General features: G+C 43.2%; 1 protein-coding gene across 7 annotated transcripts in view; it reads left to right on the forward strand.

Moving 5' to 3' along the window:
* The window catches only part of DNAI3 (dynein axonemal intermediate chain 3), a 59,005-nt gene that overhangs the window by 26,070 nt on the left and 15,378 nt on the right, over positions 1–17,557 (forward strand). For 4 of the 7 annotated variants that reach the window (XM_083511024.1, XM_083511022.1, XM_083511019.1 and 1 more), the window contains 8 exons: positions 8,739–8,896; positions 9,684–9,725; positions 11,588–11,769; positions 13,098–13,202; positions 13,302–13,448; positions 14,233–14,435; positions 16,113–16,229; positions 16,852–17,042. In XM_083511024.1, coding sequence (XP_083367150.1) covers positions 8,755–8,896; positions 9,684–9,725; positions 11,588–11,769; positions 13,098–13,202; positions 13,302–13,448; positions 14,233–14,435; positions 16,113–16,229; positions 16,852–17,042 — 1,129 coding nt within the window. In that variant the 5' untranslated portion in view covers positions 8,739–8,754. Of the gene's footprint in view, positions 1–1,851; positions 1,959–8,738; positions 8,897–9,683; positions 9,726–11,587; positions 11,770–13,097; positions 13,203–13,301; positions 13,449–14,232; positions 14,436–16,112; positions 16,230–16,851; positions 17,043–17,557 lie in introns of those variants that run through there. The other 3 variants (XR_014527912.1, XM_083511020.1, XM_083511021.1) reach the window with 2 other exon arrangements.

Raw genomic sequence — 17,557 nt, forward strand, 5'->3', positions numbered from 1 at the left:
GGGTTCGCATCTCCGCTTCTCCACATGCAGCTGCTGGGTGACCTTGGGCTAGTCACACTTCTCTGAAGTCTCTCAGCCCCACTCACCTCACAGAGTGTTGGTTGTGGGGGAGGAAGGGAAAGGAGAATGTTAGCCACTTTGAGGCTCCTTAGGGTAGTGATAAAGCGGGATATCCAATCCAAACTCTTCTTCTTCTACACACAATGATTCTTATGACCTCTATTCAGCTTTAGTTATCTCACCTACAGCTGCTGTCCCACCATGGCCAGATTTATTGTTAAGCTCATAATGCACAGTATATTTCCACCTCATAATTATTAAAATCCCAGAGAAATCCAAGGGATTGGGACAAGAATTCCACAGGGCAGAAAGTGTCATTTCAAGAGGACTGAAACCTCTACACTTTGTAGTTTAGAAATTAAGCACAAGATGAATAAGTACACAAAACTTCCTATAGTTCTTGCTTTCTACCCAGGAAATTCGGATGTGGTTAGAGTTATTGAATAGTGAAGGAAAGGCTCTCTACACAGTCTGTATTGGCATTACCGTTACTTTGTAATTAATGTATCAATGCAGTATAGCTTTAGGGAAACTTTTAATGTAAATCTTTTTTTTTCCTTTTTTGCTGTAGGTTATTGCATTACCCATTACAATCAACTTAGAAATTCAAGATCAGTCTCACTGGTACCAAGATGTTGAGATTTATTCATTTTATTCGTCATAGCCACTGTTTTAAAAGATGGTGACCAAATGATAAGATTAGAAATATAACCCAAAATAAGTATCAACCTGGGCACCTTGGAAATTGTTTTTGTTATTAAAAAGTTTCTGGAAATACATTGGTGTCCTAAAGATGTCTGGAGATGCGTGGTTTTTTAAAAAGATGTTGCACAGTCTTTGTGAAAACATTTTATGTAACAGCAATTTTGTCAGTCGTTCCTCCTCCTCTCTCCCTCCCTCTCACCACCAAAGGAACACAAGTGAACAACACAAGCAATGCTGACACCAAACTCTACATACATTAAACATAATAGAAACACCACCACCCGACCCCACCCCCATCCATCTTCTCTCTTTCCACCACCCCCTTTCTTTTTTCTTTTCTTTTTTCCTTCTCCCCCTAATGCCTCAACAAATGAAACGGATTTGTAAAAATGTTACATGAAAAAAAAAAAAATACGAGGCATTACACTTACTTCTGTAAAACAAGAAAATCCTTAATAAAATGTTTTTTAGAAAAGAAAGAAAAGAAAACTGCATGCAAGTTTAGTTCCTGAATCTTTAATGAAATCTCCTTTTCGGTCACAAAGTAACAATTATAGGGAGCAAGCTCTTGCTAGGGGAGAGCTACTCTGAATAGCTCCCTTTGACTGCATCTCGGCAGATGTAATCCAAATAACGCTCAAGTATAATTAAGCTCTTGAAAGTTATTAGATGAGCAAGCCAGGCACAGACGCGAAGGCATATTTTGCTGCAGTGATCCAGCTGCCTTCTCTTGTTTTCCCAATGGCTCACCGCGTTTTATCTTTCGGAATAAAATTGGAAATAAAATACAAACGGTTCAAGGAAAGAAGAAAAAAAACCTGCAAGCTGAAAAGTGGGCGTTTGGTACTTCAAAGGAAGCGCCAACGACGAGCGCCAATGAATCGCACCCCAAAGCCTGCGCAAAAAGAAAACTACAATTCCCCCTCCTCTTTCCACCTGTGGCTGCGAGAAGGCCAAAGGAAGTGCATGCTGGGAGTTGTAGTCCTCTCGATGTTTCCCAGCGTCGTTTGTAGAAGCGTCCAATGGCTCTTTCCTCCAGGAGGGGCGGGTTAAGCCCGTCGAATGCTTATTGGCTCTTGCAACTGCCAGTCTTTAATAGCAACTGTTGATCATAGCAACTGAACGACGCCTGCTGTAGGAAGGCGGCATTCAGATTGGGAAGCGGACGGAGGGCGGGGGACGCTGCAAAGCAGGTAAGGAGCGGAGAGGGACGAGGGCAGTGCAACTCCGGGCGGGGGGACAGCTGCGTTGGGGCATCCCAAGTCTCCCATGGAGCCAGCTAGGTCGCTGACCGGGAGCTTGCAGGTAGCAGCCGCAGTGTGCAAGCATGCCCTAATTCTTTATCCGTGATATTCCTTCAAAGTCTTCCGTTTCATGGCCGTCTCATCTAATTCCTTAGAAATGCACCTTCAGTAGTGCTGTGCATGCCTAGTCACCAATCTGAATATACTATTGCACCCGGTGCTGTTTTTCTAGGGAAAAGAGGGGCTGGAACTCCTCATGAACGCCTCCCTTGGCAATGGCGCCCACCGTTGAGTTCCAGCTGGGGGTGGGGAACCCTGATTGCACCCACTGCATAGATGGGGAACTGCTGGCATGCTCTCATCCTGCTCAGATCTAAACACTCAGCTAGCCCATAATTATACTTCAAGTTTAGCTGTTTATGTGAACTGCCGGCCGACCTACACTGTGCTACTTCCCTCTGGCTTAAGGAGGTGGAAGAAACAGAACTGCTTGATTCAGGGTTTCCCAAACTTGGGTCTCCGGCTGCTGTTGGACTACAATTCTCATCATTCCTAGCTAGCAGGAACTGTGGTCAGGGTTGATGGGAACTGTAGTCTAAAAACAGCTGGAAACCCAAGTTTCGGGGTTTGGGAAACCCTGCAGAGGCCACATCCACATGGTTAAAAGCACATTACTTCCCCCAGGGAATCCTGGGAAGTGCAATTTACCACACAGAGCTACAGTTCTCAGAATCCTCTGGGTGAGGGCATGCTTTTTAAATGTATGGTGTAGATGTGACAAGAGCCGGAGATGCTTCATTCATCTGGCGAAGTCTTTTCCAGAGCTACTGACTGGGAAGAGGCTACTGTGGAGGCTTATTGACTACAATGGCAGCACATTCACACAGGGAGTTTACTAATCAGCTGCACCTGCAAGTGAAGTGATCATTTTCAACACATGTGTCAGGGTAGGGGAATTACAGAGTCAAGAAAAGTGGTAATCTGCATAGGGCAGGTTTGGGGACCCAGTTCCTCTCCAAATGTTGCTGAAGTGCAGCTTCAGTTATCCCTGGCTATTGGCTATGCTGACTGGGACTGATGGGAGTTGGTGTCCAATGACTTCTGGAAGGTCACACAAGTTTCTCCCGCCCCTGACACTGAGGAATATTACACAAAACCAGGGCTTTTTTTCACTGCAACTCAGTTCCAGCACCTCTCAAGTGGGCACCATTGCCATTATAAGAGAACAGTGGAAGCATTCATGTTGAGTTTTGGCACACCTCTTTTTCTAGCACTGCACAAAACTGATCCTAAAGAAAGGAAGGGAGGGGGAAATATATAATTAAATCACACATTACGGTTGCAGGAGTAATACGTCAGGAGATATAGCCTGATAATGGCCCAGAAAAACTGGTTGATGTTTTCTCAGTCAGAGTGACTGGTTGGGAGAGATATGAAGGTTTCTCAAGTATTAATTTTGCATGTGACATATGCCTGTCGTATGGAGCAAAGATGTTTCAAAGAGACAGAAGGCAAAGTTTTTTTAAAAAGAGAACTAAAGAATATAAAAAAAATTAAAATTGTTTCAGTGTGCACTCAAAAACCCTTACTATTCTCTACCCCACATGGCATCTATAAAACATAGATCTGTAGTGAAAGTTGCTTAAATTTGTTTCTGGGTAAATCTGAAAAAATGTACAGGCAGATTACTTCCAGAGGGTTAGTGATATTTTGCTGCAGCAAAACAAACCAAAGAAACTTGTGGTGCTTTAAAGATTAACAAAAGTATGGTGACCCAAACTTATGTGGATGGGCAAATTTGTTGGGATCAATCATACAGAAGCTAGAGGGTACCCCACCAAAATTCCACCTTGCCCAAATCTTGCAGGACAAGGATATCCATACGACCCTGAAAGTGGCTAGGTTTCTGGTCGCTGTCCTTACCCAAAAGCGTTGCCAAGGAGCACTACAAGCTAATTAAGGCGCAGTATGTCATTCCATCTTATAGTATTTTATTGTTATAGTGGTGTTTCAGCGGCTGTTTTTTTCCACGTGCACAAGCTGTTATTTATGTCTTGTTTTTATCTGTATGGGCCTATGGCCGTAACAAATAAATATAAATATATATAAACTTATGTGGATCGCAGTGTATTTCATCACATGCTGCTGCTTGTCTGGCAGTGATATTCTGAGCATATTTCCTGTTGCAAAGGCACAAAGTAGCACCGCAGTCCAATGCACAATGTAAATCCATTCAGTAACAAACATGTAAAATGATTATCACCTGCAGGATCACTGTGTGCAGTTGTGTAGAGAACTACAGCCTAAAATGATATGACCATAGTCTGCAGCCTCTGATATTTAGTACTAAACCCTCTCTTTCATACAGACCATGGTGAAGATCCCCCACTTTCATTTCCAAATGATACAGGATTCCATTCCACATGATGCAAAATATTGAAATGATTAACCTGACTTGAGTACTGTTATTACCTTAAGTATATTAGCAGCAAGGCCTTCCTAGGGCCAAGTGCACTGCAGTTGTCTTCGCAGGAAGCTCATTGGAGGAGCTGGCTAGCTAGTTAAAGGACACCTGTCTTATTTTGTAGTTTTCTGCTTCTGTAGAGATTATCCCCATAGCAACCTTGTGAGGTGGGCCAGACTGAGAGACTGTGGCTGGCCCAAAGTCACCCTGGTTGAAACCTGGTCTCTCCGGATCTGGCCCAACACATCTCTACATCACACTGACTCTCTTTACCCCAGTTTTTGACAGCGCTCTCTCTCTCTCTCCTCTTCCATTCATGATGCGCTCACTGAAATGGTTGAGTTTCTCTCCATTCATACCCCATTCATACCTTCATTTCCCATTACCTGGATTCACAAACTGGGTTTTTAGAAATCACGGGCTTTCAGGAAAAAATACCAGAGTCATAGAAATATATTATGTGGCTGCTGTACAAATTTCAAGGTTAAAATTAAAACACTCAGATAGTACTCAGATATTATATCTTTTCAGACATTAGCTGTAAAAATATGAGGCAGTTTGTTTTCTGACAGAAGCATGGATCTTCAAGGACTGAGATGTCAAGCACATTTGTTAAAAAGAACTTCGTGTTTTACACCTGTGTATTCTGATGATTCAGTTCTTTCATAATGAAATAAATTACAGTCTTTAATGGGTACTGCACATAAACGTGATGTTTAAATGGTTCAATCTGGTCACCGATTAATCGTTCTTTCTTCTTGGTACAGACATCATCCATGTCTTTGCTGATAACTAATTAACTTTCCTCCCCTTGAGCACCTAGCAACATGGTAGTTTAGTTTCATAACGCTAACTATTTCAGCCCATTAGATAATTGGAAGAACATACTTCTCTGTTTTTGTTACTTTTAAGTTAATACAAAATACTTAGATACAAAGTTAACAGCTGCCTGTAGTTCTACTAATGCACTGTCAGTTCTAAACATTATTTCATGACTCAATATTTAGGTTGGCTAAATGCACAACTACAAACACCCGAGCTAAAACACTTAACAGTTACCTTTTGCTCAGATGACAGTTTCATGGAAAAGTGTTTTTAATTAGCCCAAACCGGGGGGGGGGGGGTTGTGCAAAATATAATTATATTTTTGAGCTGCGGTTCCAAAAGACCAAACATTGTCTACCTAAATAAAGGTTGTAGGGAAACAGTAGAGGCCCTTAGGAGCCTTGGTCACAATCTATTGGGAATTTTTCCCACCTCAAGTGAACTGCATTAATTTTTATCGTTCTGTTCCACAACACTCATGTCAAAGAGTGCAGGAGGAGTTTAAAGAGCTGTTCCCTGCTATTGACTCAGAGTAAAAAGATTGTGGCAAGACCTTTTCATAAACCACACCCTCAGATCTAGATGTTCTTCTGTAATCTTGGTTGTGTCATGTCTGGCTGTGGTTACTGAGCTAGGGGAGTTATTTAACATGCACAAAGCTATTGTAATTATTTCACATATTACAGGGCTGAAGTTCTAGCACTTAAAGTAGGTCCTGATGGCCGAGGGTTCACATATAGCCATGAAGAGACGCTCCTTTGTGCCTTCCACCATGGACCAAAATCATCACGCTTCTAGAAGGCTATGTCTGTATTTGAGCTTTTGGGGTGTGGTTCGTACGATCATGCAGTTTCTATTTTGCCCTACTTTACATAGCTCTGGCTATTTCTTAACACTGTCTGCCCAGCCATCCAACATTATTGATTGTAGCCATTAGCTACTGATGCGCTCCTCTCACTCATTCTTGATATCTGGTATTCTCTTTCCACTTTCCAAAGTTTCAGCACTCAAAAAGAAGGATCAGAGTTACATGCGTTTTTTAACAAGTCAACAAAAACAATACACCATAGCTTTAGGGCAATCAGTTTTATAAGTAGCTGTTTTTAGGAACTTTCTGCCTTGCCTTGTAAACCGCTTTTCTAAAATTAGCTCTGTGATTAATCTCAGAAACGCCAGTGTTGTCTTTGTTCATGTGACTAGACTGTTTGGATGACTTGAGAGAGAAGCAAATCACATGTTCCAATCTGTGGTTATCCCAGTTCCCTGTAAAGTGGCGATTGACAGAGCTTCCCTAGCCACCAATTTGATGCTTGGGTCATCCTTTGTGATTTTTCCGGACCCTGGAAGTACAGTTGCCATCTTTCAAAAAGAGAAAATCTGGACACAAAAGTTGTTGAGCTTTCTTTGGCAAAGTTTGTCTGAGTTTTCCTGGGTGTTTCAGCAATTTCCACTGTTTCTGGGGCTGAGTACCACCTATGTCTGGGAAATTCTGGACACATGGCAAACCTACCTGAAAGTCACACCAGGAAAGAAGAGAGTATTTGCTCAAATCTCTCCATGTGACACCAGGCTTAGCACTTAACTTGGGTTGGATTGCATCCTATGTTTCCCATCTCTTTTGTCATCCGCTTTGTTAGAATTCGGTTTCTGGTATAGCGTTGGGTTAAACACTGTGACACTTTGAAAAATGAATAAAAACAGTGACTCAAATTATGAAGCCGCTATTTCGTGTCCTGTTATGCACATCATTTCCACATGATGGTGCTGGAGTTATTCCCCCCCCCATACACTTTTAAAAAATCTTCCTCCATTCATCTTTTCTGTATAAGCGATTCATTAATGCTTTGTTCTTAAGAACAGAACCGGCTGCTTTAGCAGAGCTATGATTTCTGTTCAACCAGCTTGACGACTTTAGCAGCCCCTTGCCTAGACCCCTGTCTTATCATCGTAGAATCACTTGAGTTGTAAAGGACTATGCAGTCAGCCATTTAGTCCAACCCGGCGTCACATTTAGGTGTGTTGATTGTCTCGGGAGTGTTAATGAAACAGCATGTAACCTAATAGATTTGCCCTAAGCAACCTTGCAAGGTCAAATAGCGCACAGTTATGCTCAACCCAAGGAGCATCCTCTGTACTTTATTATTATTATTAGGCAACCCCTGCAAGCCAAGGAGATAAGTAACTAATACGGCCTTTAGATGACATCTGAAGGCAGCCCTGTATAGGGAAGGGTTCTTTTAAAAAAAAATGTTTAATGTTTTGTTATGTTTTTATATATGTTGGAAGTCACCCAAAGTGGCTGGGGCAATCCAGGCCTCTGATGGACAGGGTATAAATAATAAAACTTGTTGTTGTTGTTGTTTGTTGTTATGGAATAGGATATCCCTGTTTTCATCAGAGAAATATCAGAGGGTATGTTACAGTTGTACCCCACCCTTCCTCCAAAACTAGCCTAGAGTGGCAAATCTGAAAAGCAATTTCAATACAGATTCAGACTTGGAAAAATCAGAGGGAGGCAGGAAGGCTTGTTGGAAGAGGAAGGTATTCAGTAGGTGCCAAAAGAAAACAAAGATGGTGCCTTTCAGGGAAGGGGGAGGGATTACACAGCATTAAAGGCCCGATTTCTTATGCAGAGCCGACCTGCTGTTAAGATGGCATCTGTAGGAAGCCCTAGCCTGTTGATCACAGTGATCAGCTGGATATATAAAGAATGAGGCTATCTTTCAGCTATTCTGGTCCCAAGCTGTATAGGACTTTGTTCACCAAAGCAGTATCTTCAGCTTAACCTGGCAGCTAATTGGCAACCAGTGCAAGTCTTTTGACAGTGGGGTGACATGTTGGCAATGTCCCGCCCCAGTGAGGAGTCAAACCACTGCATTTTGCATCAGCTGAAGCTTCCAAACCAACCTCAAGGGCAGCCCCACAAAGAGTGCATTGCAGTAAACCAGTCTGGAGGGGACTAGCACATGGATGACAGTGGTGAGGTAAAATGTACTCCTAGTCTGGGCCTCTAGCGATAGAGGTGGAGCCAGGAGCACCCCCCAGACTATGAACCTTCACTTTCAGGGGGAGTATGACTCCATCAAAAGCAGGGAATGCACACTTGGAAACCTCAGAGTCAGTTTATTGGCCCTCATCCAGCCTTAAGTTCAGGCTCCTTTGCAAGGAATTTTGGGGTGCAGGTTTTTGAATTTTACTGCTTGGAGCAGCAAAATTACTTGGGCTAAACTGAAGCAAACATCGTTCTGCCTCAGTAGCACAAAAGGCAGCCTTTTGCCAACCTGGTTCCATTCTGCTGTTTTGGACTACAAGTCCCATCAGTCTCAGCCAGCTCTGTCACGCAACTAATGGGATGTAACTATCATGTTATGAATGAGTTTTTAAGCCACCCCCCTGAATTCTGCCTCATTATCCACATTGATGTGCCACCTGTTTTCCAGGCAGAAATCTTTCAAAATGGCTGAAAGTGCAGAGACTCCCGTACCACATTCTGCTCCTGGTTCAGCGAAGAAACCTAAAGCTAAAGGATCTCCAAAACCTAAAAAGTCGCCCAAAGGATCGCCAAAAGGCTCACCCAAAGGGAAGCAAAGAAGTGCTGGTAAGTATAATACTGCTGAACTGTGGAACTAAAGAAAGTAATTTGTTGGGAATTTGGCTGCCAGGCAACAATACATGTGACAGTATGCCCAACAACATTTCTCTGTGATGTTTTCATGTACAGTTGTACCTTGGTTGCCGAATGGAATCGGTTCCGGAAGTCATTTCGACTTCCAAAAATGTTTGACAACCAAGGCGCGGCTTCCAGTTGGCTGCAGGAAGCTCCTGACTATGAAAAAGAACAACCAAAATGATCAAAGTGCAACTTTAAGGTGTTTGGGGGCCTTTTAATTCAGGGAAAAATATTTTGTGGGGAGCATGAGAAAGGTTTATAAAGTTGCGAATGGAAGAGATTTTAGCAGCCGCAGCCCCCAGGCTAGAGCTCACCCACTGAAATTGATTGACGAAAGGAGGCTTTGAAATGGAATTCAACAAATTCATGAGGTATACTAGTCCTCCACGTGGAAACAGAATTATAGCTATTTTATTTTAAAGCGTCTAAAAAATGTACTGTACACAGATCAGAAACATGAGATCGTGCCCACAGGCTTACAATCTAAAAGTCATGAGGGGAAAAAGGGATGGGGAGAGAAAAGGAAAACAAGCAAACTCAGATAGTGTAATACAGTGTAACCTCTGAATAAGAGATACTGGAGAAGACAATGGTGTGAGTGGGTTGTTCATGCCTTCGGTTCCAGAGGATACTTGACAAGCATTTGCCCTTGGTCTGCTTTAGCAGGGCTCTTCTTAACGTTCTTATGCTAAGACCCCATTTTATCTCATTTCAGCAAAAAAAGATGAAGAAGTGGATTTATCGATGGCAAGCATGGGTAAGTTCGACATGGAAAAAACAGTTTTTGAAGAATATGCAGCAGACAGAGTCTTAAGGCCATAAGGCTAGCTGTGAAAGGAAAAAAGAAATATTTCTCTTCAGAAGCTGCATCTTCTGCCTTTTAGCTATGGGGTAAATAACACAGAACACATGTCCGTTTGAGAAGTTGTAGGAAAGAGGAGCAGATAATTAGCTGGGATTCATAAGTGCTAAGTAGAATACAGTGTACAGTGGTACCTCGGGTTAAGAACTTAATTCGTTCTGGAGGTCCGTTCTTAACCTGAAACTGTTCTGAACCTGAGGTACCTCTTTAGCTAATGGGGCCTCCCGTTGCCACCATGACGCCGCCACACAATTTCTGTTCTCATCCTGAAGCAAAGTTCTTAACCCGAGGTACTATTTCTGGGTTAGCAGAGTCTGTAACCTGAAGCGTCTGTGACTTGAAGCGTCTGTAACCCGAGGTACCACTGTATCTCATAAAACATTTGGTATGTGCAGTGCAATGGTTGGGCTGGGATCTCAGAGGCTCTGGTTCAAATTCCCGCTTCATCATGCAGCTCAGCAGGGCGACCTTGGGATAGCCAATTTTTCTCAGCCTAAACTACCCTACATGGTTGTAGTGAGGATAACATGGGGAGGGGAGAACCATGAACTCCTTGGAGGAATGGTGGGATAATGTCCATCTGTCCATCTATAGAGCCCACCATTTTTGCCTACTCCACTTGCAGAAGGTTTCTGGCCATTTGTGTGGCCCTCAGTGGGCTTGTGGGTACGTTCTGCCTCAAGCGAAAATATCTCCAAGCCAATTTCTCTTGGGGCTCCTGGTGCCAAATTTACAAAAGCGCCAAATATCTCTCTCCTCCTTTTGTAGGTTTTAATGAATAGCTGCAGTTGAGCAGGTGCAGTAGAGGACCAGAAATGACAGGGCTTAAGGGATAAATGTAGGGTTTATGAAATGTAACATATTAAGTGAGAGACGTTTGCTGAGGGATTTAGATTTCTGGATGAGCCGGATTAAAATAGGATTTAGCATTTTGTCAGTTCAAAAAAAAAAAAGGATTAAGTGAGTGAAGACTTTCCCCCCAAAGCATCTGTACGTAAAGCTTATCAATATTCCCAAATTTATATTTCATTCAGCTTTGTAAATGCCTAAAAATTAAAAAGCCTGTCCTTGACATCTTCACGGACATAAATTCCTTCACCCTGAGACACTGAGCTCTTTTCCATCCATAATATATCCATGGTGGTTGCCTCGTTAACTGCAATAAAGAGACTTCGTTTTAGGGTAGCGTACGGCGCTGTGGGTAAAACCTCAGCGCCTAGGACTTGCCGATCGCATGGTCGGCGGTTCGAATCCCCGCAGCGGGGTGCGCTCCCGTCGTTTGGTCCCAGCGCCTGCCAACCTAGCAGTTCGAAAGCACCCCCGGGTGCAAGTAGATAAATAGGGACCGCTTACCAGCGGGAAGGTAAACGACGTTCCGTGTGCTGCGCTGGCTCACCAGATGCAGCTTGTCACGCTGGCCACATGACCCAGAAGTGTCTGCGGACAGCGCTGGCTCCCGGCCTCTAGAGTGAGATGAGCGCACAACCCTAGAGTCTGTCAAGACTGGCCCGTACGGGCAGGGGTACCTTTACCTTTACCTTACATCAAGTATGGAAAGAGTATATGGCAAAAGAAGTAAAAGGGTATTGCTCTGAGGGGGTGGGAATCTCGTTTAATTTCACTAATAGTTGTAAGGGTACTAAAAGTATCTAGTTACACTTGTTGAAGAATTCTAGAATGTGTGGGACCAATTGGTACTTGAAATACAGCGAGCCTTTTAATAAGAGGTGTTTCTATATTGTTCTTTACTCTTTCAGGCCACCCGGAAATCTTCCCCTTGGTCCTCACTGAGAAAACTCAGGAGATATTTAATTGCCGTGCTGACGTCGATGTCACGGCGGAAAACCCTCACAAACTTTTGAAGAGAGAGGACATCATCGATGACATGAAAGCAAGAGCTGCAGTTTCTGACTTCCATCCTTTCAAAAAAATTATCTTAGTGAGTTACCCTGTTGGGGCATGTTGTATACCGGGGGTTGTGCTGGAACTTGGTAAACTGATCGCCTAACTTCATTTCACTTAAGATTTGTTACTACTCCTCCTGGCAAACAAAGTCCTTTTGAGCACAAGCTTAGAAGTGGCTGTGATGGAGGCATGAGGTTCACAAAAGGAGGGCCCAACATTAACACGGACTGTGGTGTATGTGTTGCCCACAAGTTTCTCTGGTTTGTAAATGTACCTATGGGCCCCAGAAATGACCCCTAGGATATGGTGCGAGATGAGCAGTTGTGATCTAGAAAGAAATCAGTTGCATTGGCAGGCAGAGGGCATTCTAGAAAGTAATGGGAAGAAGGAGGATACATTGAGGAAGAAGCTTAAGGGAGCTTGCTCCTCTGAAGCAGTTAGTGCTAGACCAAAAACGTAAGCGGAGAACCTTCCAATCCACCAGTATTAAAGTGATGCCATAGAATCATAGAATTGGACGGGACCCCAAGGGTCATGTAGTCCAACCCCCTGCAATGCAGGAATCTAAGCTAAAGCATCCTTGGCACATGGCAATCCAACCTCTGCTTAAAAACCTCCAAGGAAGGAGAGTCCACAACCTCATGAGGGAGGCCGTTCCACTGTACCAAAATGATTAAGGTTTTAAATGACAATTTTAGTGATCAAGATTTAATATATATTTTAAACTGCTGCTATAGCTGAATTGTCTCTGTTATACCCAATTGCAATTCAATGTATTCCTGTTGTGTTTTATGATTTTCCTGATATTGTAAGTGAGCCAGAACTGGTCTGTGACCATAATAATAAAATTCAAGTCTTGTCAGGATTCAACCATTTAATATCCATTAAAGCATGCCTAGTTCTGACAGGAAATATTATCATTTGGAGAATGTGCTGGGCCGTTCCACTGCTGAATACCTCTTACTCTCAGAAAGTTTTTCCCGATGTTTTGTCGGAATCTCCTTTCTTGTAACTTGGTTCGCGTCCTAACCCTCCAGAGCAGGAGAAAACCAGCTTGTTCCCTCTGCCATGTGACAGCCCTTGAGATATTTGAAGATAGCTATCATATCTCCTTGGCCACATGACCCAGAAGCTGTACACCGGCTCCCTCGGCCAATAAAGCGAGATGAGCGCCGCAACCCCAGAGTCAGTCATGACTGGACCTAATGGCCAGGGGTCCCTTTACCTTTACCTTTATCATATCTCCTTGGTCGCCTTTTTCCCAAGCTTAAACCTATCCAACTCCTTCAACTGTCAGTTACAGTTGGATGTAAAAATCGTTTAAAATTGCTTAAAACTTTTCAACTGTTTGTATTCACACAGGAATATCCTGGGGAAGAACTTCTGGTAGTCTTTGACAGGGAATTAAAATATGGGCAAGTATTTTATCTTATTGCAACGGAAGAGGCCAAGGAAAGCATTTTACATGTAAGGCATTTAAAAAATAAATAAATACTGCATTTATCTCTATTTGTATCGTATTGATACACTTTGTATTGACACCTTTGCAAATATTTTTCCTGATAGCCTCCCGAGCCAGAGGAAGAGGAAGGGGAGGTCAAAGAGGGCAGCCCAGAAGAATACGTGTACAAGCCTCCTGTGTGGAAACCTTGGGTCTCGCTTGGAAGTGAAAAAGAAATTGAAGAAGAATCGGTTAAGGAAAGAACGACAAAGGTCAGTCTTCCTAACAGTGTCTTATACAGTCGTATAAGACTGTATAAGTCTTTGGAAGTCCGTTCGACTTCCAAAACATTTGGAAACCAAAGCGCAGCTTCTGATTGACTGCAGGAAGCTCCTGCAGCCAATCGGAAGCCGCGGAAGCCCCATTGGACGTTCGGCTTCCAAAAAAAGTTCGAAAACTGGAACACTCACTTCCAGTTTTCGATTGTTTGGGAGCCAAGACATTTGAGAGCCAAGGTACGACTGTCTACTTTAAATAACAGTCTTAAATATACTGTATTTTTAAAAGCAATAAACTGTAGGATCCTGGGTTGCCCAATTTTGACTAGGAATCTTTCAGATTTCAAAGCCTGAGTAGGGAGTGGATTTAGAAAGCATCTAGAAAAACGAGAACCTAACTCTTACAAAATCTTTGCTAGCCTAGGCCAAAGTGTGGATTTTAAGCAGAGAAAATGAGGTGGTAACCTGTGAAATACTCCACAGAAGAGGACTTCTGGATGTGGATGAGAAGGTTTGGTGAGAATACTTGAGACTACTCCACCAACAAACTGGTCTCATAACAAGCACGTCCCAAGAGTTCAGTTGTTTCTTCCCTTGGGGGACTGATGGGCATGTTGAAAAATGGTCGTAAAATCAGATCAAATGCAGGTCCTGTAAGAGATCTTAAAGGTCTGTTATTCTCTATTTTATGGCTGTGTGCCATACCCTCAAGACAATGCACAGTCAAACGTATAAAAACAAGAGTTTCCACTGAGAAATATTTTGGCTGAAATTTCAGGTTAAATATAAGATTTCTCGGCGGCAGAGAGAATTTGGGGCTCGGGTTAAATTTCACAACAGAAACGCTTCAGCTGACCCTAAACACGGCTACGTGGAATGTACGAGTTATTTCGATAAGAACTTTACCATTCGGCAGCTTGAGAAAAATGTTGGCACTCAGGTTGTCCCGATAGTAGAAGAAAGAGGAACTCAAACAAAATGGTAAGTATAAGACACACTCTCTCTATATATACCATTTTAAATAATTTTTAAAAAGAAACAATGCCCCCATTAATTTTGGTCCATGTTATTTTCTTTCGTTATCTGAATGGAGGGAAACCTAGAATCAAGCACCTTTCACTTTTTAAAATTTACTTTCAAGCAGAGTGGCATGAAGCAGAGTGCGCCATTTCAGATTATTTTTATTACATCATGCCTTTCTTGCGTGATGTGGTTCAAGGCAACGTACAAGGGCTTCCTACTTGGCCGCCCATCCAGTTACTGACCAGACTTATACCTGCTTAGCTTTAACAAGGATTGCTAACCACAACATACTGTTATAGCACTTGCATAGCACTTTAACAGTCATGGCTCCTCCCCACCCCCATGAATCATGGGAACTGTAGTTTGTTAAAGGTGGTAGGGACTGTAGCTCTGTGAAGGTTTTCCTAACAACTCTCAGCACCTTTAACAAACTGTATTTTCCACGATTTTTTGGGGGGGGTGAGGGGTTGAATCCTTTACAGTGGTACCTCGGGTTACATACGCTTCAGGTTACATATGCTTCAGGTTACAGACTCTGCTAACCCAGAAATATTACCTCGAATTAAGAACTTCAGGATGAGAACAGAAATCGTGCTCCAGCGGTGCAACGGCAGCGGGAGGCCCCATTAGCTAAAGTAATGCTTCAGGTTAAGAACAGTTTCAGGTTAAGAATGGACCTCCGGAACGAATTAAGTTCTTAACCTGAGGTACCACTGTACTGTTAATGTGGTATGATAGCACTTTTAAAGGTATGGTGTGGTTGCTATATTATGCAACTTCGGATCATTCCCAGGGATATGTCTTCTGACTATTTCCTGAGATTATGTACTTCAAACATCACTTCCTAAAAAACAACTACATTTTCTTTTGTGAGGATGGGACTAGGCACGATATTAGATGGGTCTAATGCAAAAAAAAAAAAAAAAGTTATTCTCCACTCCTCATATTTTTTACTACTACTATTATTTATTATTTATTAAATTTGTATACCACTCTTCACCCGAAGATCACAACACAAAACTACAAAATGCAGACACAAAATACATAACGAAACAAAAACAAACCAATACACCACCCCCAACGCATTCAAAAGGCCGTAGAATGTTAATCAGCCAAAGGCCTAGTTATAGAGAAATGTTTTTGCCTGGTGCCTAAAGATAGTTCATGAGGGCACCAGGCGAGCCTCCCTGGGGAGAGCATTCCACAATTGGGGAGTCACCACAGAAAAGGCCTGTTCTTGTGTTGCCACCCTCCGGACCTCTCATGGAGGAGGTGCATGAAATCCTTCTCTCCGCTGCCACCGGTGGGCCAGGTTTGACAGGTCCAAGCATTACTTTGCCTGCCCCACAAATGATGTCTTATATGCCTTCAAGCATAGGCCTAGTTAGACTCACAGGTCAGAGAGGCTGCCTACAGCTGGTTTAGCCAGACTTACCTGTGTGCTTTCTCATCTCCCATCAGTGACAGGTGGTGCTGTGGAGCAGGAATACGGGAACACTGGGAAATGAGTGGCATACACAAATCTGGCTAAAGGAGGAGACACTCTGTGAAATTTCGTCAATTCTGCCTTCATTGTTTTGGATTTTCCTTTTCCCTCCCAAATTTTTCTGAACAGTGTGTTTTCACTCGCCTTAGGACCTACCCCAAAAACGCAACAACGCAGTATTTTCCAAGGGACTTTTCAGATGAAGAAAAAGAAAAGTATTTGTCATCGGAAGACCTGAAAGACTTCATTGTCTCTGTGGCTTTAAGGTGAAGTATCAAGGTCCACTGAAAGTTCTGTATGGAGACGTAGGCAAGATTTCTTGCAGTCATAAAGTATAAGGATAGGGTGACTTGAGGAATACTCAGCCCAAGAAATTATATATAAAACTGTTGATCTCGAACTGTTGATCTTTCCCTCTTTAGGGTTCTTAATCTTTAAACCAGACAGTCCTTCAAACAGAGAACTGTCCTCTGTAAAGGGGGACACATGATCACTCTATAAAGCACTTGGACATATTTTTTATCTCCAGCATCTTGAGCAGCTCCTGGTGTCATGTAGAAAATGTCTTCCTCTCAAATGTGTGCCTAAGACCTGTGTCTGGAGCAATGTTTCCCAAACTTACTGGTAGGTCTCCAGCTTTTTTGGACCACAGCTCCCATCATCCCTATCCAGCAGGACCAGTGGTCAGGGATGATGAGAATTGCAGTCTGAAAACAGCTGGAGACCCAAGTTTGGGAAACACTGGTCTACAGTATCAAATAAAGAAGCCATGGCGCATAATCCTTTAGTGCTAGTGACACTATTTTGTATGCAGTATCTGAATTTTGTATGCAGTATCTGAATTTTTTTTTATTAAAAACAAAACAAAAAAACATGTCCCCATTCCAGAGTTGAAATAGCACTGCAGCAGAATGAGATCCTGAATGCCTTCTTTGACGACTGGAAAGCCCTTGCGGAAGACGAAAGTGGCTTTGCAGGCAAGTCCGACGTTACCCTCAAGGAGTACCAGTCATTCACAGACCTGCATTACCTCAAGGACAGGACCGTGAGCTGCGTCTGCTGGCACCCAAGCATTTATGGTAAAGTTTGCAGAGCGTTCGGTTTGTGGGCAGAAACTTTGTGAGGGTTGTTCTGAAGTCTTGGGTTTAAAGATTAGCCACTGTGCCTGTTCCACTGGCCCTTTCTTTGAACAAATCAGCAACACGAAGGGAAATGAGATGAGGAAATCTTTTGTAACGTGCTAGCACAAGGGTAGTCAGCGTGGTGCCCTTCAGATCCTGTTGGACCTCAACTCTCCCATAAGCGCCAGCCAGCAGTCAATGGCTAGGGATGCTGGGAGTTGGAATCCAACACATCTGGACTGTACCACATTCAGTGGCGTAGCGTGGGGTGTGCAGGGGGGGCCGGCCGCACCGGGCGCAACATCTGGGGGTTAGGGTTAGGGGGCGCAAATCCACGGGTTAGGGGGCGCAAATTACTTGCCTTGCCCCGGGTGCTGACAACCCACGCTACGCCACTGACCACATTGGCTATCCCCGTTTTAGCAAACTTGGGTTACCTCACACTAGGCAAGCTGTAACAGAAATGAAAGTGA

This window comes from Podarcis liolepis (genome assembly GCF_965112155.1).
Source record: "Podarcis liolepis genome assembly, chromosome: 6".
NCBI classification, from domain to species: Eukaryota; Metazoa; Chordata; class Lepidosauria; order Squamata; family Lacertidae; genus Podarcis; species Podarcis liolepis.